This window comes from Diadema antillarum, unplaced genomic scaffold (assembly GCF_040938485.1).
Source record: "Diadema antillarum isolate AM-2024a unplaced genomic scaffold, OU_Dant_1.0 scf00000071, whole genome shotgun sequence".
Classification (NCBI taxonomy): domain Eukaryota; kingdom Metazoa; phylum Echinodermata; class Echinoidea; order Diadematoida; family Diadematidae; genus Diadema; species Diadema antillarum.
In genome coordinates this window covers 6,894,150-6,920,197 of record NW_027270960.1, presented here as the reverse complement: position 1 = coordinate 6,920,197, position 26,048 = coordinate 6,894,150, and the positions used below count along the sequence as shown (strand labels likewise).

The 26,048-nt window shown below is 38.3% G+C and overlaps 1 protein-coding gene across 1 annotated transcript in view; it reads left to right on the top strand.

Moving 5' to 3' along the window:
- Positions 1 to 26,048, top strand: part of LOC139717011 (uncharacterized) — a 123,108-nt gene that overhangs the window by 70,086 nt on the left and 26,974 nt on the right. The window contains exons 5-6 of the mRNA XM_071628528.1: positions 8,722 to 8,760; positions 25,737 to 25,859. Of these exons, the coding sequence (XP_071484629.1) occupies positions 8,722 to 8,760; positions 25,737 to 25,859 (162 nt within the window). The remainder of the gene's footprint in view (positions 1 to 8,721; positions 8,761 to 25,736; positions 25,860 to 26,048) is intronic.

The window sequence follows — 26,048 nt, the reverse complement described above, 5'->3', positions numbered from 1 at the left end:
ACAATCAACAGAGAACAATAGATAAAGAATAATGAGAAGAGAGAGAGAGAATAAAGAAATATATAACTGCAAACAATATGTGGTGAAATTAAGTTACTTTTTGAAGGTGAGTACATAGATTGATAGGTGTGATATAGATTGACACATAGATAGGAAAATAAGTGGTCCATAGAAAAAGATTGTAAGTAGATGAAGTGATACATAAAGTGATCAACAGATAAACAAGAATAGATAAAGAAATATATGATGATAAAGAGGAGGGAAGTTGATAACTGCATGCAGTTGGTGGTGAAGTAATTCACTCTAGCTACTAAGATGATCGCAAAGATAGTTGGGTTTGTTTGTAAATAGATATGTGAAGATAGATAGACAAAATGATTGATACCTATTTGAAAATATGAATTGTCAGATAAATGATCAGATAGAAGGACGGATGGATACAAAAATTGATTGATGTATGAATTAGAAATAGATGAGTAGGTAAATGGACAGATCAATATGGAAACAGAAATAGATGAAGAAAAAATGTAGCAATGAAGGTAAAGAGAGAGAGGGAAGAAGAAGAAGAAGAAGAAGAAGAAGAAGAAGAAGAAGAAGAAGAAGAAGAAGAAGAAGAAGAAAAAGAAGAAGAAGAAGAAGACTCAGTGGTAGTACTCTTTTCAACTCTGTTAGAGTAAGTTAACCTATATCTAATAACTTGTGATATATTTACATGTAATCAAACTTTAATACAATTCATACTATTAAGGAAAACTTTGATAATCTTTCAGAATCTTCCAAATCACTAGAAAGTTGAATGTCAGATATAGAAAATACAATTATCAATGGGATAGTGATGATACTTACAGCTGTGTGTATGTGTGTATAGCTTGTGAAATAATATATTTGTGTCCTGGGTATGTCATTACCCTAAAAGCAAGAGATATTCTTTAATAACACATTAACAACACATAGTTCATCAGGAAATTTATTCATGTATTCAGTCCTTGATGAAATCTAAATTGCAAGAGTTCCGATGTTTATTGCACTGGCCACATACTATTCCTCTACAACTGTAATGAGGGGCAATAACATGCCAACCAGTGACTGTGTAAACACTCCTTTGCGCCATGCTCAATTTAGTGTACTCATGACAATAAAATATAAGCACTAAAGCTGGCATCAATTACGTAATCCTTCGACCAAAGATTCATCGGCTTTCTTCGCTCAAACAAGGACAGGATTCAACATTGGCCCTATCGCATGATTCATTGTAAAGTGCCTCTTCCAACCAAATAGCCAGTAATCTGGCTACAAAGCGGATTAATTGCGCGATACAAAAAGTATGTTTGACAGCGCTGAGTACACACACCAAAAGTGACTGGAACAGGCTGACTGTATTATTGCTAAATGTTACCAAGTTGGACAGAAACAGTGGGCATGTGGTCAAAGTGACTTTTGTAACTCTGGTGTCTGGAATCGTTGGATATACCTCTTGATACTGGTTTTGAGGAATTGTTTAACAGCGTGCTTCACATTTTGTTTTTCTAAGAGTCATACAATGAGTTCTGAGCTTTTGTTCTACCAAGACATGAGAGGGATTATTTTACAATCCTTGAAAAGCATCGCAGCTGGTGTCACAATCGTGTGTTTCTTTGTTTTGAGAACTGGCCCAACTCAGATATTTCAGTGACACTCCGAGATTGGATTTATATACTCTGAGATTCAATTTGGATCATTTGGTGCCTGATATTCTTGTGTCTGGGAAAACAAGGTAAGAGTGAGTTGATCCTTCCATATGACCCATCCTTCTTTTGTCAATGTTTGAGAGCAAGTCTTTGAGTTGGGACATGAAATCAATTTTATCACAAGTGTAGAGTTTGTCCGTCACTGAAAGTCAGACATGTCAAAAGAAACTTCAAACAAGCAATTCTACCACTGAAGACAGACAGACGGTCAGACAGACAGATATATGTAGACACAATAACCACAGCCCCAGTGGTCTATATTCAATTTGTATCAAGAGATTTTTCCACTTTTCGATTTTCCCAGACATCCATGTCTGATGGGAATTTACACGAACATTTTGCCTGTCTTGTAAATGTCAGACCGTGGAATGCTGCCAATACCAAGGTACCGAGGAGTGTTTTTGAAACATTTTGAGTGTTTGCCAAAGACCTTTGACCTTTGTATACTGGTCTGAAGGAGAGAACAGGTTTAAAGAAATAAAAAAATAGACCATCAGATGTTAATTTTACAGATACCATGTAGTACCTCACCATTTTGTAGTGATCATTGATTGTAGAGATGAGTATCAATGATGATAGTATATCAATTTACAAGTTACAGAATCTATTTACATATATTCCTCTGCACCGCAAGATCCCCCGGTAAGATATAACAATATTGAGCAATTAGATAAAAAGATGTGCTTTAAGTCTTGATTTATGATTTGCTTCATTTAGTGATTTTCCATTTTCTGCTGGTTAGTTATGCCACAGTTTGCCGGCTGTTCAGACAAATGCTTGGTCTCCCAGTTTTTGTCTATGATGTTATTTCATTTTGTGTGTTTATATACCCAATTTTTGATTCATTACGGTGGACAAGACGTAGTTCAAGGGCTTCTATTTCTTAAGTCTCTGTGATGTTGTTGTACCCTGTATATGATAACAGATTTTTGGTTTTGATTTTTTTTTTAGCCAAATTTCAATGTGAATGCAATACTAGGACCTTATCTCTCATTTTTTTTTTTTTTGCATGTGTACATGAAAAATAAAGGCCCCATATCATTTACAAGAAGACACAAACCTTTTTTGGACTGCTGTGGACATTTCAGTTACCAGTCTTAGCCATTGTTAACTTTAGATTCAAGTGAAGAAGGTAACAGAACACACCAAAAAATTAACGAAATAGTCAAAATGACACACCTTTTTAAATATGCAAATTGTGATATGAGTAGGCCTACCACTGTTATGTAATGTAAGTTATTATCTTTATGTAGTGTAAGTTTGATATGATTTAGTGAAGCGCTGTGAGACGTGTTTGCTCACTGTGAGAGCATCATTATATTCAAGTAGGTAGGCCTACCTATATTGTATTGCATTGTAAACGAATGTCTGTCCACAGGCAATGAAAATTTCACAAGCTTTTAAAGAAAACAACAATAAAAGCTACATATCATTTTAACTTCTACTGGCATATCTGAAGGGCTGTTTGAGGTGAATTCAGTGGCCAGTTTTCCAGTGCACTTTCAGTACCTTGTGCAAACTTCAAAAGATAACTTTTATTCGTAAGATAAAAGACTCAAATAACCAAAACAAACACAACATGGACATGGAAATAATGCACAAAGAATGATTGCTAATATCAATTTATATGTCTGGTAAGTCTATTTTTGGCCACAGCGCACAGTTAGCAAAGCATGTTGGGTACATAATTTAAGCATTTCTCACATGAACTGGAGACTATAAAAAAGTAATGCCTTAAAAAAGGGCGACTTTTCTCGCACTTTAGTCCTCTTTTCATCACTTTCCTAAGGAGAATACACAGAATAGTCCCATCTTTTTATTTTTTTCCCCCTAGGATCCACAGGGGCATATCTTTTCATCCTCGCGAGGATTGTAAGCAGTCACGGATGTAGATAAGCAGCTCAAATCACAATGTGTCACCTTTTCCCTCGAGAGGGGTTTGAAGTTTCCCTTTAAGGCCCATGATAAGAGGATAGACAAGATGACAAGGTACTACTGACAATGATACTTACAAAAGAATTGCCGTGATACCTTTTCTTTCTTCTTGTAAAGTTTGAAAGAAGATTACACTCCAATGCACATTTTTTTTTTTTGCTTTTTTTTTATGGCTGTTGGCACAAATGCCTAGCAACTTTGATGGAAAAGTCATGATTTATCGAATGTCAAAACTTTTCACTGCCAGTGCGGAGGGCGCTAATGTGTCACCTTTTGCCTCGAGAAGGGGTTTGGTATTTCCTTCATTTCAACATTTTCCCTTTCAGGCAGAGATAAGAGGATATTTAAAGCCAAGTAACAAAGCACTTCTGGTAATGACACTTGCGAAAGAATTGTTCTGATCCTGAAGCTCATGTACTGTACGAAGGGAGGTGGAAAAGAAGTTGAACGGTATCACAATTTTTTTGTGCTTGGGACTATGTTTCCTGTCTAGACCAAACTGGCTCGCTTTTCTTACAACATTTTTATGTTCATGTAAAAGGAGAAGGCGAATGTGAAATCACTCCAGCTTTGGGGGAGAGAAGTTTGTAGAATCCAGTAGAATGCAAAATAAATAGGCCCTGTGATCAGTGCTATTTCACTTTCCATGGCCAGTTGAAATATTCACAACATTTTGATGGGACCTTCAAATATTTTTTTTTTTTCATTTTATTTCATTTTCATCATGTTTAGTACTGGGCTCAGCCAGATGGCTGTTTTTCAGCCAGTGTGTCAGTTTACCCTAGCCATTAGCGATAAATGAATTCAAAGGAGTCATGTGGTGGAATAAGAGGGTAAACACGGACTTGTCCCACGTGTGTTCTCAGTTATTGGGCCAGGTCATGCAACTTATAGCAGCCTGATGGTTAAATGTCAATGTGATATTGATTATAATACAGGTCATTAGGCAATCATGCAATGAGGCACCTGTGATATATGTGCATTTCCGTTAATTGCATTAATTTTGGTTTTGTTATTTTTCTGTATTTTTTAATTGTGACCTGCATTAATGAGGATTTTTTTTTCGTCACGCTTTTTTGCAATCACTCCTGCACCTGTTCTCATTGCTTTGGTATCCATTTTGCCCAGAGTGGCAGTAATGCCATTTTGGGAAGGATCTCCAGAGCTTATCCAGAGGGCCAGACTTGGGGTATATCTACAAATGATCAACTCATTAGCAAGTGGAACACTGATTAGACCAGCTAAGCACGCAACGGGGCAACATAGGCTCGATAAGGCTTGGATCAATTAATTAAGATTGGAGGCGAAACAACATCATTATTCATGCAGGGGGCCCTAGGTGACCTAAGTTATGCACAGATTGGAATTGAGAATTGCTCTGGCGTATAGGTCCTATTGGTCTTTGAGAAAGAGAGAGAGAAAAAAAATAATCAATCTCTCTTCATCAGCTGGCGGTTGGCTAAACCTAAATCCCTGAATAATCCTAATGCTAACAGTTCTCCCCGAGTGATTAGCATAAGTCCCTATATGACTGCTAGCCATACAATTAGAGTAAAGAGCATTGCAAATTCAACCTGTACGGTCTCCGCAGTACAAGGTGTTGTCCGATGCACCCATTTCGAGGTCAACGCAACCAGTGTTGTGTCGTGATGGTGTGAGCATGGTTTCTGTTTTTTGCCAAGCCCTGATGTGTTGAAGGGATACCGTTCTTGGATATAGTACCTCTGAGTGGAATCTATTGATGTTGGAGAGAAAAGATGGACGGAAGATATTGTGAGGAGTTTGGTGTAAGTATGGAATTGTCATGTTTGGATCAGGGTAAGAGGATGACACCTCATGTACTTTTGAAGTTGTTGTGGTTCATTGCATAGAGCATGGTATTCTTACATCATCAAGATGCCAGCGAAAAATGTGCTTCAAAGAAAATATTTAGGGCACATGCTCTGTGACATGCATGGTCCTTTCTGATTTCTTCAACAAAGACATTGCAGTTCATCTTCTGTCATAATTTGTTTTATAGGTTGTCTTCTTTTAATGCCACTTGCACAGTTGGGTCTAACCCCCCCCCCCCCCCCACACACACACACAAATGTACGTATATATGTGCAAATTATGTACATGTATATTATTTGTAGGAATATATGCACTTATCTTCAGCTTTCACAAAGTCAACAAACTTTTGGAATAATTGCCGTAGAAGTCTCTCTTTTTTTATTCTTTCTCTGTTTTTTCATATTGAGAAGGAACTCAAATTAATCTGTTCTGAGGTAGATATTTCAGTTACGAGTGACTGAGCAAGAGTTTTCTCTGATAACTTTTTTTTGCTTGTGTCTGTGTATGTCTCTTGATGAGAAAGTAAAATTAAGATACTAGCAGAAACAAAAAACTCTTTTTCCAGTTAACTGGAAAAGATGTCATTTGGATGTTTTTGGACTGTCAACTTATGTAAGAGTTTTCTCCAAAAAGAAACAAAGAAAAAGGAGATGAAAAGTTGAGAATTTGTGTGTGGATATCTTCTTGGGCATGAGCGATACATATAACATGTAGTAGTGAAGCCATTTGAACTGTGTAATATGTTCATAATGGCTTCCAACAGAGGTATACTACAACTATGATTGCTCTGTGAAATGAGAATCTATTTTGAGAGAACCAAGTTCTTCATTTATTTCTCTTCAAGCTGTTTGCTAGAATGCTCATACATGTTTTCAGCATAAATGAACAATATCTTACGCTTGAAGGTGCATGTACTACATTGTAAAATATATGGAGCTGAAAACAAAGCATAGATGAGAAAAAATAAATAAAAGTAATGAAATTACCAGGACAAAATGAATTAATTGTTTTCAAATGTGCAGAAAGTGCAAGGGTGTGGCATTTATTACATATGAAATTGCAAATCAAAACAACAACAACATAGACAACACACACACACACACAGAGCACATGCTTACACAAGACTGCCATGCTACCAAACCACAGTCGTGTCGGTATTTAAAAAGAGAAGTATTCTCTCCCCCATAACTTCTTCGGAAGGAAGTAGTATGAGCTGAATCACATCCTGTTGTCTGATAATAGCTCCGGGAATCAATGGAAGTTGTTTTGTGAAGGAATGAGCAACAGGTTGTTTGAGGAAATAGTCCTCCTCGGCTTTGTACCTGATATCTCTTTTTATGGCAGTTAGCCTTTCTCCACTCCATAAAATTTTATACAAAGACGCTTCCGGCTTCTGGATGTCGCTGTCAAAGAATCTGCCAACTTTTAGTGGAAGGAACTTCAAAAGTAATTATTGTTCTGGCAAAAACAGCAACAACAACGACAAATTGAATGTTTCTTGAATTTCCTCTGAGAGCATGAAATGTAGGACAAGTTCTTTCCTTTTGAAGGGACACTAAATTAGTTAATGCACACATGCCCAAAATTCTACTTATCAGGTTTTATTGTTGTGTCAATGCTTTAGATATAAGAATCATATGTTCCTTCTTATTTTCTTTGTTCCTCCTTATTTTCTTTGAGTAAAATCTTCTGCGAGAATTGATTTTGGCAATGTGCAGGAGACCTTCGTTTATTTCAGAGGGATGGCAATGGTTACTTTATTGCAGTGTTTTGTAGTCTTTTTCTTTTTGCCAGGAATGCTGCAGGTTTTGTCGAAAATTGAGTTTTTCCCCCAATGGTATTTAGTACTACAAATATCTAGTACAGGAAAGGTAAAAATACTATTTCCCCCCCCCCCCCCCAATAAAAAAAAAAGATCCTTTCCAGACCTCAGAATATTGCAATGTTGTAAAAAAGAGGTTGGCATCCCTGATTTCATATGTGCAAGCATCTATCTTTTTAATGGAACAATCAGCGAAGACTGATGACACCAGTACTCTTAACTGTCATGTGGATAGATCAAACTATTGTTCCTTCTATTTTTGGATGCAATTAACACTGTCATTTTTAAAAAGATTTACCCCTCCCCCTCCCCCCCCCCCCAAAAAAAGAGGGGGTAATTTCACGTTATTAAAGAATGAAGATCAAGTTGCACTGGCAGTTTGGCCTCTTGTGTGATCTACGATATCTCAGGAATTTTGTCATTTGTCATCACTTTGCTTTCCAATCTAAATCGAGGGAGGGATATATAGAGACATATGTTTGGGATGATGTCGCCTGGAGCAGTGCCAGCTTCCAAATGTGGGTCACTCATTAGGTGGTGCTTATGAGGGTATTACCTGGTAAAATGCTGGCTTCATTTGAGCAAAGACGAGTCAATATTTGATGCCGAGCTAACGTTGAACCAAATGAAAATTTAAAAAAAAAAAATGATTCTGCATATAATATGTATCAGTCGAGGTGTGTATGCGTGGAAACAAAAAGAAAAGACGTAGTTTTTTGCACCACAGGTGAATCTGTCAATCACATTTTTGAATACCTCTCTAATCTGTCATTGGTGAAATATCACAGTAATAGATTTATTACAAATCAGGACTTCTGACAATTTTGCGAGTGGTTAAATTTGCGAATGTGGAGTACTGTACTGAATGGAGAAATGTCCAGCACATTCATGTCAGGATTGGAATTCACAGTTTTATGTGTCTTTCAATTGACAAAATACACAAAAATAAAAAAAATCTCATGGAATATTTGGATTACATATATAAGGTATTAATTGGTAACAGTCAATATCAAACTTAAGTACTTATGGTGGTCTCCTGCATTCAATTATCTCTGTTGTTTACTGAAAAATACTGTATTTTTTATTTTATGTTTCTGTGTATCTACATTGCTCAATGCAATCACCTATGTGAATCTATTTATGTACTGTTATCGATTTATTTCACTGCACTTGTTATTCTTTGTCTTTGTACTTTTTGAAGTTTGCATTCAAATTGCATCTGATTGAATGCAGAAATAAAAGCAAACAAACAAGCAAACAAACTTAAATCACAATCCATTAAATAGAGATAACATGACGGGAATCAGTCATTTTCATTTCATCTTTTTTTTTTTGAATTTCATGTTATAGAATGACCCTTATTTATTTCTCCTTTTCTTCTGTTTTTTCATTCATTCTCTCCAGGTTGCCAATCAAGTTGTCCAGGCACTGCTAATGCAGAAGGTATGTACATGTGTGAACAGTTGTATGTGTATTACTTCAGAAAGGAGGAAATTGGCTGCAACAGCGGCAGCAGTAGAAGAAATAAATGTTGTTGTTCGCGTAGTGGTGATGCTGGTGATGGTGGTTTTGTTTGTCGGTGTTGCTGTTTTTGTTTTGGTGGTGGGAGTTGTTTTAATTGTGGTAGTGGTTGCTGTACGTGTTGCTGCTGCAACTGCTGCTATTGCTTTCACTTCAACTGCTGCCACTATTTTCACTGATACTACTACTGCTACTACAAGGCCTACTACTACCACTTCTACAACTACTGCTACTACAAGGCCTACTACTACCACTTCTACAACTACTGCTACTACAAGGCCTACTACTACCACTTCTACAACTACTGTTACTGCTATATTACTTCTACGTAGGCTACTTTTGACTAGTGCACGTTTCAGGGCGCCACATTAGTTGGTGGCCTGATAGAGCAGGTACAATTTAGAAGTTTTTGTATTTCCTTTTATTTTTGGCTACTACATTTCTTTTTTGGGCCAGGAAAAAAAATCAACTGAAATGATTCTAGTGGTCCAAACATGTGACTGCTCATCCTTTCTTAATATTTTTCTTTTTCCTCATACTGTCCTCTTCATATTTTTTTTTTTTATTCAACTCCTCATGGAGTAGATGACTGGTGACATTATTGCAGATGTATTTCTGCACGTGATCATATGACGATGACTTTTGAAGAAAGGAGTTCAGACTGAGGTTATTTGAGGGTAGCTGGGGGACAGTCTAACCACACAGGATTTAAAATTCAGTCGCCCACCCCCTCTCCCACATACAGATTTGTGTGTGGTGTGGGGGTGGGGGGTGAGGGGGGGGGGAGGGGTGGATATAGGCTCAGAAATTGCCTGACTCTGGGTCTGTCCTGGTGACTCAAGTGGTATACTTACAGTAGTCTGCAACATGGGATAATTACGTTGCATTATCATTAGAAAATAAGTATTTGTTCATATTGTTAAGCAATAAGATAATGGAGATGGATTTGGATACTTTTGTACATGTCTTACATCTGGTTAGGGACCCCCCCCCCCACACACACACACACCCACACACGTATGCATGGGCATTTGCAATATTTGTACCCCTCACCTCCCCCCCCCCCCAAAAAAAAAAAAAAAAAAAAAAATTGAGAAAGGTTAATCCTAAAGTAAATTAGTACTCCTTTATGGAATCTTTTTCTCCCTATTTTTGTTGCTTTTTTGTGCATTTTTGTTTTGTTTTGTTTGGGTTATTTATGTTGTATTTTGTTTTATTTTGTTTGTTTGGGGGCAGGGGTAGGACTGTGTTAAGAATGAATGAATGAATGAATGAATGAAAAAAATAATAGGGTTTTACAAATGTAGATGAGTCTTTGCACAACAATTTACAATTGTCACTGGTTGAGAGTTTACCAAAGAGAGATTCTACCTTTAAAGGTAGGGAATCCCATTTGCACGCCTTAAATGAAGAGCTGTATAAATACAGTGGTATGTTGAAGAGAGCATCATTTTAGAAACTCCCATAAAGTATTGAAAATGAGAGGTAACATTTAGTACATTTTTTTGACCGTTAGATTTTGAATTGAATTGTTTTCGGGGCTCACCGTAAATTCCAGTACATTGCTAGGCTACCTTTGCAGACCCATGTCCTGCATGTGTTTCCATCATGTATATTTTGTGAAGAAAGTTCATCAACACTTACAAACATTTCTATATACATTCTTGCCACACACTCTATATGTTATTACATCAGCTCTTGTAGTTTTAGATTTGTGTTTATAGATCACAAATACAGATGAATGCAACAAAAAGGCTTAAGTGTGGCTGACACACAGAACTACTGAGTAGTTGAGTTTTGTGCATTATTCAAATTTTAGATAACTGTTGACTTCCAAATTTCTAAGCAGTGGCCTAAGCAAGTCCCCTGAGGTTCATATTTAATGTTTTGCTCCATTTTGGGAGGTCTGTAAAAGGTATCCCCTACCTTTAACAGAGGTCAAGGCACTGTTTTATACTGCCCCCATACAGCATACCTGTATTTCGCCCTTTCACAGGTGTAGTGGCTTGATGACAGACACAGTGGTCTACTGCAATGATATCAATCAGCAGCTTGTGCCCCTCAATAAAGCCTCTGATACCGGGTAGTGACCATCACTAACCCCCTCCCCCTTGCCCCCTTATCCCCCTTACCCCCCCCCCCTTTACCCCACCCCCAGAGACTCCAACCCCAAGCACCTTCTGATCTGGAGATTCTCCCGCCCGAAACCCCTAGCAAACGGGAGACTCCAAGTTGATATGTGCGAAGCACGAAGTTCCTAGGGTTCTAGATGTTCTCTGGTGCTATCTAAGGCTTATTTTTGCAACATACGATAGCAATAAGTAAGAAATCCTTTCCAACGGGAGACATTGAGCCAGGGCGGGAGAAATTAAATCTCAAACGGGAGAACGGGAGATTTGGCAAAAATGGGTTTTCGGCGGGAGATCTCCCGTCGAAAACTGGAGAGTTGGAGTCTCTGCACCCCATCTCCCAGTGATTGCCACAGTAGGGTGGGACAACCTTTTTTGCACTGTCACAGTGGTCACTTTGCCAGTGCAGTGATGCAGGGTTCATTGAACCAGTTGATGAGTATGAAATCACAGCTCCAGATTAACCTAAGACAACCAATTAATCATGATAAGTTCATGAATCACTGACCAGTCATGTTTTGGCAGACTGAATTGTCCTGAATTATTTTAAATGTAGGTTGTGTAGTTGATAAAGAGAAGAATAAAATGATTTGATTTATAAACTTACAATAGAATGATCAGCAATGAGCATGGATTTCCATTCATCATCAAGTCTTTACAGAAATGATAACATCAATGGACTTTGGTATTATATTTCGATACCTTCACATCAATCTTTAAGGTAATACAGCTTAAGTTGGAGCTGGCTATATCTCCTCTGATTTATTAGTGGGATTTTCAATTAAATATATGAATATACAAAGTATACAAAGTATACAAAGTCTCTGAAAAGGAAGGTTCATGTTGCTGCTCGCGAAATTCGCAAAATTGAAATGCACGCAAACATTCCTCGACTTACAGTACATGTACCTGAACTGATTTGTATTTGGGCAGAGAGGGAACCCCGTTTACATCAGAACAAGTTTTTCGTCGCAAGTCTTTCTGACAGTATGTGGGCAGCTAGTGGTGGGTCCTCTCTCTTCTCCCATCTGAGAGTAGTCTGTGTTCCAAACCAGAGAACTGCGACTGGTTAATGGGAGCTAAATTTAGCCCTGTGTGTGGTTAATTAGCCAGCGAACAGTTTTGCTCCCCACCCCCCCCCCCCATCCCAACCGGAGTGCGAGCGGGGAACGGTGAGAGCGAGGGAGTGGAAGAGTCGGACCTGACGTTTGATTCATCCCTGTGAGCCCACGTGAGCAGCAGTGCAGGTTGGGAGGGCCGAGATACGAGGTGAGGAGTAGTAGGAGCCGCAGCGTTGAAGCAAGGGGGCAGAATTACCACCCCAACTCGGAAGGGAGCAGATAGAGGGGTACAATTCCGCACCCTATACCCCCCTTCCACCATCATATGTTACCCCATCGTAAAGCGTAAGAGGAAGTCGTTCTTTAGCCACCGACGGGATTGGGACGGAACAAACACTTCAGCCTGAAATCTGACTTGGGATGCCGGGGTAATTGCCACCTTGTGTTTATATCTTGACTGGATACTGTGGACTTTGCTGAGGAATTCCTTGAAGGATTGACAAAACGGGGATTGTGGAGGACTCTGGAGGGACATTTGTTTCGTATAGAGTTGGGATTATTTCGTCATTAGGCTCCTCTGATTGTTGGGGATGAACGATATGTTGGGTGGGCATGCTTCTGAGAGCTTCCCACTTCCATCAATTGTGCAGATGTTCGTCCACAGAATGTGACGCTATTGCATCATAACATTGAAAACATTGAACTTTTGCTGAATTCCACATGACCCCCACCGCACCACCTCCAACCCCTACATCAAAGGAAATAATAGTTGTCATGGAAACCAGTCTGCTGCAGCTTGGAGAGAGATTTCCTCTGGGGTTGGTTTCCCTCACTCGCTTTTCGCACAAGATATTTCCGGCACCGCGTAGAGTGGAGAGTTCTTGCCGAGTGCCGTTAAGCTCGATGGTTGGCAAACTGCGCTTCCGTTCGTCGACCCTCCAAATATTCCATCTGAGATGCAGCGTCTAGTCCAGCACACACGCATGGATCAGCATTCATTTATTCTAGTATTTCAGAAATGGGGACTTTTCTCCGCAGATCCCCCCATTGGATGCGGTGCTTATCCATAGCCCGAGTGGAATAACTGGATTTGGGAGCCTTTAATACGGCAGGAATTCTATTCACACCATACTTTGTGGATCAATCGATGAAAATGCCAAAGATGCAAATGCTCTGAGCTGTTCTGAGCTAGTGAGGCCATTAGTCCTTTCTGAGTTTTAGTGGTGTTGGCTTTTCTAGCAAGGCTTTGAGAAATCAGACGTGGCACCATGTTCGACATCGTGTTTCCGTGGCTGGACCTAATGGTTTGCCTTACCTTGTGTGTGGCCCTCTGGTATTTCATATCACTGCAGGTAAATTGGCAACATTCTCATTATTCACATCTTTCGTACAACCTTGTACAATGCAGAGGAGTCTCATTTTCACAAACTTTATTTTTAATCTGTATGTGTATTCATGAAGGGTAATACCTGCTTCTGTTTATAGTTGAAGCCCGTCACATCTGTGTGACATGCGTGTATTGTCCAATATCTAGACAAGTTTTCATGTTATCCTCACAGGAGAAAGATTTATGGAGATAATGTAGCCAACAGAGAAAACCAAAGCAGCCACCTTAATGCTACAAAATATTAACTAATGTGCCCTTTATGTACAGTATCTCAGATTATTTGCATTGGTCACTCATGTCCATACTATCAACAATATGGCCGTAGTGCGTGTTTATTTAATAACATATGTTATCAGTTTCTTGCTCATCAAAAGAAGTGTACTTTATCATGGCATGTCTCTCCAAACTGAGGCAGCTTCTTTATAAGTTACTGTGCAATGGAAATTTAAAAAAAATTGTTATTTTAACATAAATCCTGAATAAAACTGTCAAGTTTTAAAAAAAACTCTTCCTGAGGAGGGTTTTTAGATTCTGTTTTTTTTTTTGTTTTTTTGTTTTTTGCTCACATACTAGTACGTAGTTGCCTAGCATTTATGCTACATTTGTATGTTCCTTCAGTTTTGTACCTGTTTGGAATGTGCCCTTTTGGATGTCAACATTTGTGTTGCATTTCCACGTTGTGCTTCCTGTGAATTTCCTCCTGAAAGTGCTTTACTGCCTATCTTCACCAGGGATTACCAAAGTGATATGGAAAAGATAGATTATATACGTATAAGTCAGGCTATGATTATGGAAACTTTGATATCATCTTGGCTAAGAAATTAAATTTTTAGGGCCTACGCTTGGATGAGATTATCATCAAATCAACCTTAGGCACATCAAAGCAGTACAAGTGATGATTAAAAAAAAAAATACTTCAGTGCAAAGTGAGATCAGATATTTGAGTAGGAATATTGACGCTATAATTAAACGCAACCCCCTATTGATTGAGATTCTAGATTAACTGCTTGGTACTTTGTATAGATACTAATGCTTTGCACAAAATTTTGGGCATGCATGCAAATGAAGAAGCATGCAAAAATTTCACTTTTGGACAGGAAACTTGAGGGGAGAAGTCACTACTTATCTTTTTATCAGAAGTGCGTTCATTGTTTTAAAAAAAAAGGAAACAAAACAATCTTTTCAGGTTGTCTTCTCCGTAGTCTTAGCAATTGCACTGTACCTCTCCAATGAAAAGTGCCTACGCAGTGTGTTAAAAACAATTGTTTTGTTTTCATTTGTAGACATTGTAGAATGATCCTCAATTCAATGAAACATTGATTCGGAGACAGAGATTAAACCAACAAAATAAAAAGAGAGTAGATTCATAGGACTGTTTTTATCTCTCTCTCTCTCTCTTCCTCTCTCTTTCTTTCTGTCTATCTATATGTCTATGCATCTATCTATCTATCTATCTATCTATCTATCTATCTTTATTTCTCTCTCTCTCTCTCTCTCTCTCTCTCTCTCTCTCTCTCTTTATGATGATATGAGTTATGCAACGGGAAGTTAGTAATTGAAAGCAAAACAATTAGATCGTGCGTCGAAGAGACAAAATTAAAATTGATTTGCCGAATGGTGCTAATGCGCCGGAAGGTCGTGTCTTGCATATTATTCAGTGTAGCACTAACGACAACAACTTATCAGTCAATATGAATCCATATCAGTATTTTTTGTGCATGTCAGAGTGGCTATAATGGATTTCTCCCTTGGTATAACTTCCAAATTTCACAGGAAATTAAATATGGTCGCTGACAATGTATTCTATAATCTCTTACCTTAATTACATCCATAGATCTGTATTCTTTATTTCTTTTTTTTAGACACGTATGCCTAACTGTGCTTTGTTTGCAAATTTGGGCAGATAGCTGGAAATTAATTGCAAAGAAATATAAAGAGATTATCTAGTCTCCTAGTCCCATGCTTATGTCACCATGACCTCCCTAATTGACTGGGATACATTGCTACAATTTTGTACACCTCAATGGGTTTGCTAACTTTACAGTTAGGTCAAATATGGAGGGATTACTGAATGCATATGATGAAACTTGGAGATTTAAAGCTACAAAATGCCTGGGCGCATACAGGGTTGATTGTATTGGAGTCCAGTTCTAAAAAAGTCCAACTCGTTCAACTCACATGTCACCAGTGAACATGAGGTGTGGCAAAGGTCAAGAAAGACTTGTTTCTACCGATGACCAATGTATCTACAGATGACCACTGTAGCTTCCAATGACAGATTTATCTACAGAAGACCAATGCATCTACAGGTGACCAATATATCTTGCGATGACCAATTTATCTACAAATGACCAGATTAACTACACAGATGACTAATGTCTCTATGATGGCCAATGTATGCATAGATAAGTAATGTATCTACTCGTGATGAATTTACATTGTATCTGCCAATGATCAATCTATGTTCTGATGACCAATGGGAATCATTCCTCCATGTTGTATTCCTCCCAAATGCTAAATTTTTAATATTTACACAGCTCCACACAGGTTTTACCCCCAACATGGCCACCCTGAAAGAATAAAACATTTGCTAATAACTGAGAAATTAATGTAATATCCAAATTGAATAAATGAATGAATACATCAGTAACATACAAACATAAGTACATAAACTAACAAAATATGCATAAATGAAAACAAAAATGAATTAATAGATGAATGGATGAATGACTGAATGAACAGATGAATACAGAACAATAGAATGAAATAACAAATGAAAATAGAGATAAATATATCACTAAATAAATGCATCATAGATTCCAGGGTAACCTTTTGAATTTTTGTGGATATCTTCCAATTGCCCCGATTTCTGATTTTACGCAGTATAAGGGTTGACGATGCGTGGCATGTATGAAGCCAAATCTGAGTACACCGAGATTATGCTGTACCTGCCTAATGATCGTTCCTTCTCACTCAAGATGTGTTGATGATTTGTGCAAGTATCACTGCCCCTCCCCCATATCAGCCCCCACCCCATCCCCCACCCCCCCCCAAAAAAATGGAGTAAAAATAATGGAATCATCCTTTAACAACGTTTTGACATTCACCCACTAATCTGTCAAGTTAGATGCACATCTTGATAGCTTCTGTAGGGGGAAGTAACACTCATCGTTTGATTTATATCCCCGTAATCAGCCGTCATGTGATATTTCCTGCAAAAAGAAAAAAAAAAGGAAGAAGAAGAAGCAAAAAGGTAATAGCACACACACATATACACAAACACATAGCTTGAAGCAGTTCATCATCACTTCACCCATAGATTCCAATCTATTTGATCAGTATTAATCTATCTGTGCTTGCAGATTTATTGTGTCATTTTGGGGCAGAGGCTCAAGCTTTCGTAATTGGGACGTCACGAATGATATCTCATTTGGTTTAAAGATCACGATCTTGATTCAGCTTTGAATTTATTCTGAGGATGTTGTGTTTTTATTGTCATTTAGATGTTGTAGTTACTTTTTATGACTCCTTTACAGCAATTCAACAAATGTCATACATACTGTAAATGTAGAAATATTCGCAGTACATTATATTTTGCAGATTTTGCGTGAATTCTAAAACCCGCAAAAGTATCTTGAGATTGTCTTTGCCAATTCTGAACTTTATCAATCATGTAGGCACCTACGTCAGTCAGGCAGCGCAAATGCAAGAACCTGCAAATATGTCTTTGAGTGGCTCAGCGCAAAAAAAAAATTAATTGCGCAAAAATGTCAACATTTTACAGTATTTGATGAATTAACCAAAACTTTTGCTTTTGTGGAAGCTTTCTTTTTTCAGATTAATTTCTGTATTTATCTGTGATCACAGGTAATGTCCATCAAGAATATATCACATTACAGCATAAATGTAGATACCATGAAATAGTTGTCTTCTATTAATATCTGATTTCTGGTGTTGCTGATGATGATTTTGAATATTACAGATAAAAGGAACATTTGTCATTTTCCCTTTACTATGAAGCATCATTGAATATGATTTACCTCTTGGCATGGGGAAAATCTGTTGAATTGAATGTCTAGACATCAATTTGGATGCAGTAGCTAAAATCAGGAAATTTAGAAATACCAGAAGAAAGAAAAAATGTTGCTTTCATCAACCATCAAGAATATAAGATTCATGTCTCAGACTGAATCATTCGTTACTAATCATTTGCAGACAAGTTACCTTACCATTCACATTTACAAATATCCCTTCAGTGTAGGAAATTTTAAAAACAGTTCAAATACCAGAGGGCAAGTGGATCGAGTTGGCAACATGCTTGCGATGATTGAGAACTCGCTTTTTTCCATCAATGCCAATTTCCCGCGAAATGTTTTGAACGCGACATGAGACACTTCAAAAGAGGGATTTTACCTTTGATCGATACCCATTCTTCTTTATCCCATTGAGGACGAGTCCCTAGTATACTCGGGCAAGTGTCTATGGGAAATGCATGTTGTAGTAAAATCAGGCCATCCACAACGGGTTGAAGGTGGCAATATACATTGCATGACATTGTGGGTGAAGGGAGTATGAACTCTGCTGTTCCAATTGTGTATCAACAGGTAGGTCCCTACATGTGCATGAATGATGAACATGCATTTTCAGGGATTTAGCTGACGATATGGATACTATTTCTTGCAACGAACGTCTCAATTGAGATACGTGTCAGCCCTCTAGCTCACGTAAGGTTATGCAGTGCCAATGTAGTCATTCTTGCCACAAACTCTTGATTTCTTACGAGTGACTGTGAAGAGATTCAACTGCACCTGAGATTAGATCATGATGTGTGGTAATCTATTTCGAGCCCTCGCTGTCCAGACGAGCTATCGCTGGATGATAACCACGATCACGACATCAAGCCGTAGCCCACTCGATCGATTACTCACCTTTCTGAATTCAGCCCCTGGCAACTACAACGACAAGAAAAAGAACCTGAAGTCCGTGCCATCACAAGGATAAGCTGCATGCACCTCACAATCACTTGTCTGCCTTATAGAAAGGGCAAGTTAACATGAACGGATGAAGGGTCTGGCTTTGATACCGGGTCGGCCGGGTGGGAGTATAGAGCAAGCACCGAGCTCACCCCTCTGATGAGGCTTTGTTTTCGTTCTGCACAGAAATAGCTACCTTGGCCTTTATTTCTGGCTTCGCAACCTTGAAGAGCCTTAAAGTCCTGGCATAGCTTTTAGGTGGAATTGTGAGAAAATTGCAAAATATCACTTTGAAGCTGATGCTGTAAGAAGGCATGGTTTAGATAGGAGCAGGACTTTAATCCGAAAAATATTTCTAATCCACCTGCTTTTTGACAATTTTTGATAAAGCATACAGACAACAACACAACAAATATCATCAAATTCAATTGGTACCTAAGTTGAGTTTTAGGATTTAAAAAAAATATGATATTTGATAAATCATTCAAAGTAAACATCTTTCAGAAAGAGCAAAATAAATCATTAATCTTGTAAAGAGAGCCATTAAAGCAAGGACTATAGAGAACTACTAAACCCAAGAGACTATTCCTACATAAATGAGTACCCAGACGTAGATGGGTATATCTGGGACTACAGGGTTTATGTGTACTCCAATATTGTTATTCCCGGGTGGCCCAAGTTGTTTGATAACTTACTAGCACTTGCTCCTTAAAACAACGATATCATACCATACTAGGCCTGTGAATTGGTGATCATCACATATGCAAATATGTCGCGTTAAATCTTCTTTTACAAATGTACATCATAGTGGGAGAATTAATTGTAATAAATTGTAAAGCAAAATAATGCACTTTTTTGTGAAGGTTCTATATAGTCCTACAAAGTAGTTAGTAACTATATAATTGGGCTGTGATTTTCGAGATTGTCTGTTTTGTTCCTTTGTATAAAAAGTACTCTTCTTCTCTTCCATCTTATGATGCCCTACCTCATCCTTCAAGCAATGTTCTCCCCGGGGATCAGTCAGGCGAGATCAACCAAATCCTTCCCTCCCCCTCATCCCCGATACCAGGACAGTGTGATTCATCCGCCCCCTGCAGGAAGAAGGTCTTGGGGGGGGGGGGGGGGGGGGGGGGGGGTAGGAGAAGCGAGATCAGAGATAAAAAGTCCCATGCTTCTAGATTAAAGTCAAGATGCCATCGCAGGTTATGATGCGATGCCCCTATCCTCTTGCACTTTGCATCATTCTTTCCTCTTCCTTTTTTTTTCTACAAAGTTATCTCAATCATCACTACATCTGGATGGATCACAATATTGCTCTGTGTGTACCGCCAAACTATAGTATAACTTGATCGATGGTATCACTTAACAATTGTCAAATCCAGTCAGCCACATAAGTGATGCGATTTGCAGAGAGAGAGAGAGAGTTGAGATTAATGAGATCAGGATTAACTAATCCATCTCTTCATCTTTGATTGAGAAGACTGATATAACCCTGAAGGAGGCAGAAAACTCACATAGGTCAAAGCCAAGGTACAATGTACCGTCTTTTAACCCACTGAGAACGGGCTGATTTTGCTACAACGCACATTTCCCGTAGACACCTGCCAAAGTATACTTGGGACGATCGCCCTTAATGGGTTAAAAGTGACCAGGCCAGATATAGCAGCTTTCCATTTTAGTTTATATATATGAAGGGTTTGTTTGCAAAAACTGATAAGTCCATTTTTGAAGATTTTGAAGTATGATATCTGTCTTAAAGTACAAAATAATACCTTTCAAATGATATATTGGTCACTACATAAAAAGGTATATTTTTAAAGTTATCGTTAAAAGAAGCAAAAATTTTCTTATTATTCTCGTTATTTTTCTTGACCTTTAATCGCAAATATCTCCATTTGGCAAATATGGACTTATCGGTTTTTGCAAACAAACTCTTCATATATATATATGTTTCTTTGTTGTTCTTTTTTTTTGGGGGGGAGAGGCAGGGGAGGGGGAAGGCAGGGTAGTTGTATCCTCCCTTTTTTTCAGAAAGACGTCATCTGTCTCTTCCTAAGAGGCGTGGTGTCTGCCTGCTCCCATGGCTATATGATTGCAGATTAAAATCTGGGATGTGATTTGAGATCCCCCTGTCTTGCCACGCAATTAAGATTAGTCTTAAGGGATTAGCTGATCCATTCTTCATCACAGGGCTCAGACTGTGATTCATATATGGGGATGGGGGGGGGGAGGGCGACTCTGGAGAATGGGGCATGAAATCGGGGGAAGATAATGACTGAAAGATATCGAAATGTTACAGATACGAAATGACGCTCCATTTTCACATTGCGCTCATACATAAAGAGTCCAATCAAACATATGGAATGGTACAAGTTTCATGAAGATCAAACATATGGAATGGTACAAATTTCATGAAGATCAAACATAGGATAAGATAGAACTGCACACTCATTAGTAACCATCAAAACTCCAGTCGAGCGAGATTCCTCAGCTACATGTATGCTGCATATAAAGCTGTACACAATTCATGGCAGTGATCATGAGCCAAGTGCAATAATACACAATCAAGATGTACAATAATTGGGATCTAGTCTAGCAACCTCCGCACCAGGTTCAGGCAATCAAAAACTGACAGTGTTTCCCCCCCCCCCCCACATGCTTTGAACAAAGGTGAACAGCGATATGTGTGGTCCTGCTATAAAGTGCAAACAAAAAAATGTTAGTGCGTACATGTACAGGGAATAATTTTCTCCTATGACATTACAATTTGTTGTTCATTTTTCATACCACTGCTACACAAGCTATCATTCATGTAACAATTTTCTTCAAAAGAAGTGTACTGGATAACATTTGAAATTATCATTCATTAGCCGAAATTGCTAATCAAATGCAGGTTGGAAAATTGTTTCCCTGAGATATATATGGTGGCCCATATAATATTAACAAGTGTCAGTCTTTAATGTCAACGTTATTGCATGAAATGTTATTTTTAGTAAGCCAAAGCCACTGAGAGCTGGACTTATAATTGTCTAAATACTACATAACTCCAAGTACATGCAACAACACACTTCAGAAAAAAAAAAACCCAACAACATGGGTGCAGGCAAAGGTCTAATGTTAGTCTGAAATTTTTCGCAGGTACATCACTGTGTAAGAAGAAGAAGAAAAACAAAATGAGGCTTTGCATTGAGTTGTAAATGAGAAGGTGGCCATGCTTGACTGAGGGAAGATTAGCACACCTTGATGCCATCCATGAATCAGCAAGGATCAAGGGGTGTGTTTAAGTTGTTAAGGTCAGGTGTCACTAGTGTTTAGGTCCGACTTGGATGGTTTTGGGCACGGACTGGGGCAACTGAGAAGCCAAAAAGCCGCAAGTACCACAGTCTGTGGTAACTCTGCGTTTTGTCACTGCATGTTGTGGTATTTTGGTTATGTTTAGGGATTTTTCGAGATTCCAGGTTTAGATTTTATGCTTCTTTCATTTGTAGGTGAAGGGTGGGGGAACAATGTAACTCTTACATTATGTCGCCTGATTAAGCCAGATTAGAATTTAGATACGTAATCAAGAGTTTGTATTCATGTTTATTGTTATGTTTTGAAAGATATTATTGTTTTGTTTGTTTTTGTAATCCAACCAACAATTTAACTCGTTGAGGACGAGTTCTGAAGTATACTCGGGCAAGTGTCTATGGGAAATGCATGTTGTAGCACAATCATCCCATCCTCAACAGGTTAAAAGGTGGTAACTGACATAAAAGTCAACAAGTAAATGAAGCTTTGATTTCATCAGTCCTTTTTTGATGGCTGGTTGACACAGTTTGACTGAGAATATAACATGCTGGTGTCAACATCTGAAGAATTAAACTTTTGAGGGTTGACAAGAAAAAGAGACACTGCATTTCTTAACTTCCTCATTATCACAGATGCCTCGTTACTCTACTACAGTTGTAGATGACAATGATGTTTAATAGAAGTGGTGGCAGTGAGCAGGTTAAATGGGAAAGGGGGGTGTGAGTAGGGAGTGGGGGTGGGTGACTGAAAAAAATTGGCCATGGGGAAATGCCCCAAGATATTTAACCACATCAGAAATCAGGCTTGAAAGATGGGTATCAGATAACAGGAAGGATTTAGTGGGGGAAGGGAAGGTGATAAGGGGGTAAATATGAGTCATTAATATGTTTGTTGGTTGTTTTTGTTTTGTTTTGTCTCTTCTCAAGAAGTATTTTCGTTACTGAGAATGTAGTGACATGATTGTTCTAATGACAGTGCTGACCTGCATTTAGAAACAATAACAATTAATTAATGTCAAATTAACTTTGTAAAGATGTATCAATTGCTGTGGAAGATGTGGTTGTGCAGATACCATGATTTAGCTACTGCAAATAAGTTTTCAGGACATGAAATTGTCGCGAATTGGAGACAATGACACTTTTCACGGCATGAAATTTTATCGAATTGTCACTGGCATTTGATGCATATTGCATGTAGACAGGAACTTTCACGTGCATTCCAATGTCATGAATCTTGGCTCCTCACGAAATTCACAGAAAATTAAAGCAAGCAGAAATTTCTGGTTTTCAGTGTCCCTCGTTTGTGGTATTTCAACGTTTGTTCGTACCAACATTTCTCAAACCTTGCTACTTGTCTACATAATCATACATTGCTTTCACCCTCTCACTGCTGACACCTCAAAATTTTACTGACATTGCACACAATCATGTCACTGATGGCAATGATAGAGTTAACATAATCTACAATTCAGTATTTTATTGTCATTTTCTTTCCTGTTTTTTGTTTATGTTTACTAAGAATTGGATACATTGGAAATTTTCGGCAGGGTAAATGAGTTTTGCCTGTTTTGAATTCTGCTCCCCCCCCCCCCTCAACTTGTACGGTATTTTGGTATACACATGCACGTACACGCACATGCCTATAAAGCATGTTGTATGATAGATCACATTTTTTTTCTTTTATGTGGGACGAAAGGGGAGAATGCAAAGAGGGGGGGGTAGCTCTGGCTGATTAATCCGTTAACTACCAAGAGTAAAAAAGCCCCCATAGGCTCTAGATACAGGATTCATCAGGTTTTGTGCAACTGGCAGTGCATGGTTATTTAGCGTTTTTTTTTTTATTTAGCAGTTATTTTGCGTGTGGATAGGAACGCATCATTCATAGATGACCTTTGTCAAGTGACAGGGTCTTCCAAATTAGGCGCACCAGCGTGAGGTCTGGGCAACATCAGGATGTTTTTGTGTTTTGTGCTCTTCCCCCAACCGTCAGATATTTTTCATCACAAAGAAATTCATCATCATCATCATCATCCTGGGGACTGGGACTCTGCGGTAAAAAGGAAAACACACACTCACCTGAGTCAGGTTGTTTGTGTAGTCATTTTTGGGGGAGTATAAATTTATCAATCTCTTAACGTGCAGGAAATGGCATTATACCACTATCTTCTTTTTTTGTGGGGGGGGGGGGTGGTTGTGCATGGTTGTGTGTGTGTGTCTGCTTGTAGAAGCAATATGATTATGTTTAAAAGATGCTCTGCAAGGAAAAAGTACAATTTTGGAAAGTGCGCTCAGTTAGACAAAAATCCATCAAATTCTCCTTTTCCTTTCTGGTCAATTGAAGTGAGATATCTGAGAGTTATTGGCAAGATGTATATGAATTATGTTTAAACAAGATAATGTAATAGAAACATAGAACGAACATCATTCTGGCATACATTTGCACATACATAATGTTTGTAGTAAATCAATCTTTCACACGTCAAAGTACATGTATGAAATGCTTAAAAGTGCATCGTGTTAGTGTTGTGGTGCGAGACTTTGTGTTTCAAATTTAGGTGTAAGTCACCTTTTTAAAATTAATTGTCAGATAGTAGTTCAGTGATATCCTGTCCAAATCCTAATTGTCTTAAACAAAAAATGAAGCCACCACAGCATGTCAAAAGGAAAGGTGATCCCATTTACCATAGCGTTTAGGCTGCCATGTTTTTTGTCCTGAACATTTGACATTTTTTGAGATAAGAGGTTTTTGCCGCCTCAGCGGTGAACAATGCTTTCAGTGAGTATCAAAACTAACTAGTAGATTCTCATATAGGCATGACCCCAGACAAGTTCTCAGGGTTTAGTAGGGATGAAATATGATCAGGAAATTTGAATGAAGAGCAAAATCTTTCATGACAGACTGGTGGACAGTCAGGAACATCTTAGTAATCCCCATCAGGTCAACCTTGTTTACTGGGCAGACAATTCTTATCTAGCCCACAGTTGACTGCCCCGAAGGTTGCCACGGAGATGGAGGGATGTTGCCTGTTAAGAGTCAGTCACATGACTTGACCTTGTGGTTTAAGTCAGTCCAGCAAAGACTTTCTTCTTTTTCAGTTGCAATTTGGGTCAGCTTTGGTTTACCACTCCCCCACCCATGCCAACTCATTCCACCTTAGTAGCATTGTCATTATAATTGTTGTTATTATTATTATTGTAATAGTAATAATATTTGTTATCATCGTCATCATTATTATTATTATTATCATCATCATCATCATCATTAACAGCAGCATTATCATTATCAGTTTAATCATAGCTGCATTATCATAGATATGAGCATCACCATCATTTGAACTTTATCTCAAGATCTTCAAGGCACTTTAGTCAAGTTCCAATATTTTCCAGAAGCATTCCCAGTTTTCTACCAAGTTTCAAGGAGCACAGATTCTGTGAGTGTTTCAGCACTTTGTCAAATATGTCACCAAGAAACCACTGGGATGGCTCCAAGTACACCAATCACAGTGGTGATTGTTTCTGTCCTTATATCCTCTTGCCTCCCCAGGTCTGTTTGAGTATTTTCACACTTTTTGACTTGCTCATTGTCTCTTTCTTTTGCTTGATTGTCTGTTGGTATTGTTGTTGTTATTATCATCATAGTAGTTTTTGTTCTTATCATTATTGTTATCATTAATAGAATTCTTCTGAGTACATGTAGTAATGGTAGTAGTAGATGTTTTCTTGTAATGGTTATGATGATGATGATGATGATGATGATGATGATGATGATGATGATGATGATGATGATGATGATAATGATGATGATGATGATGATAATGGTGGTGGTGGTGATGATGATCATAATGGTGGTGGTGGTGATGATGGTATAGTTTATGATGATGGTTATCATTGGTATTATTGTTACTGTCATCATCATAACCACTACTACCACTACTACTACTGCTGCTGCTACAATTACTCCTTCTACTAGTACTTTTATTACTATCATTGTCATTATTATTATCATAAGTGTGACAAGTCTTACTAAGCGATGCTTTGTGTTTTTTGTCTTGCTGTAGGACCTGCGTGACGAATGCCTGAAGCTCCATACCAAGGTACGGGACTTGGAACACCAGAACAGAAACCTGAGGTGCCTCTTTGACCAAAACCGCTTCGCCCAGTGCATCCCCTCCCCCTCACAGGTAAGCAAAACCCTTGCCCCCACCCCCCCCCCCCATCCCCATCCTACATGCTCCACACTAATCCTAGCAGAATGATAGAAATAATTTCTGTGATATCATAGACATATGCTAGTCTATGCAAGTAGTTAAGGATTAAATCTGGTCCATATTTCATTTGGCTTTTTTTCATTACCATCTGGCAATGATATC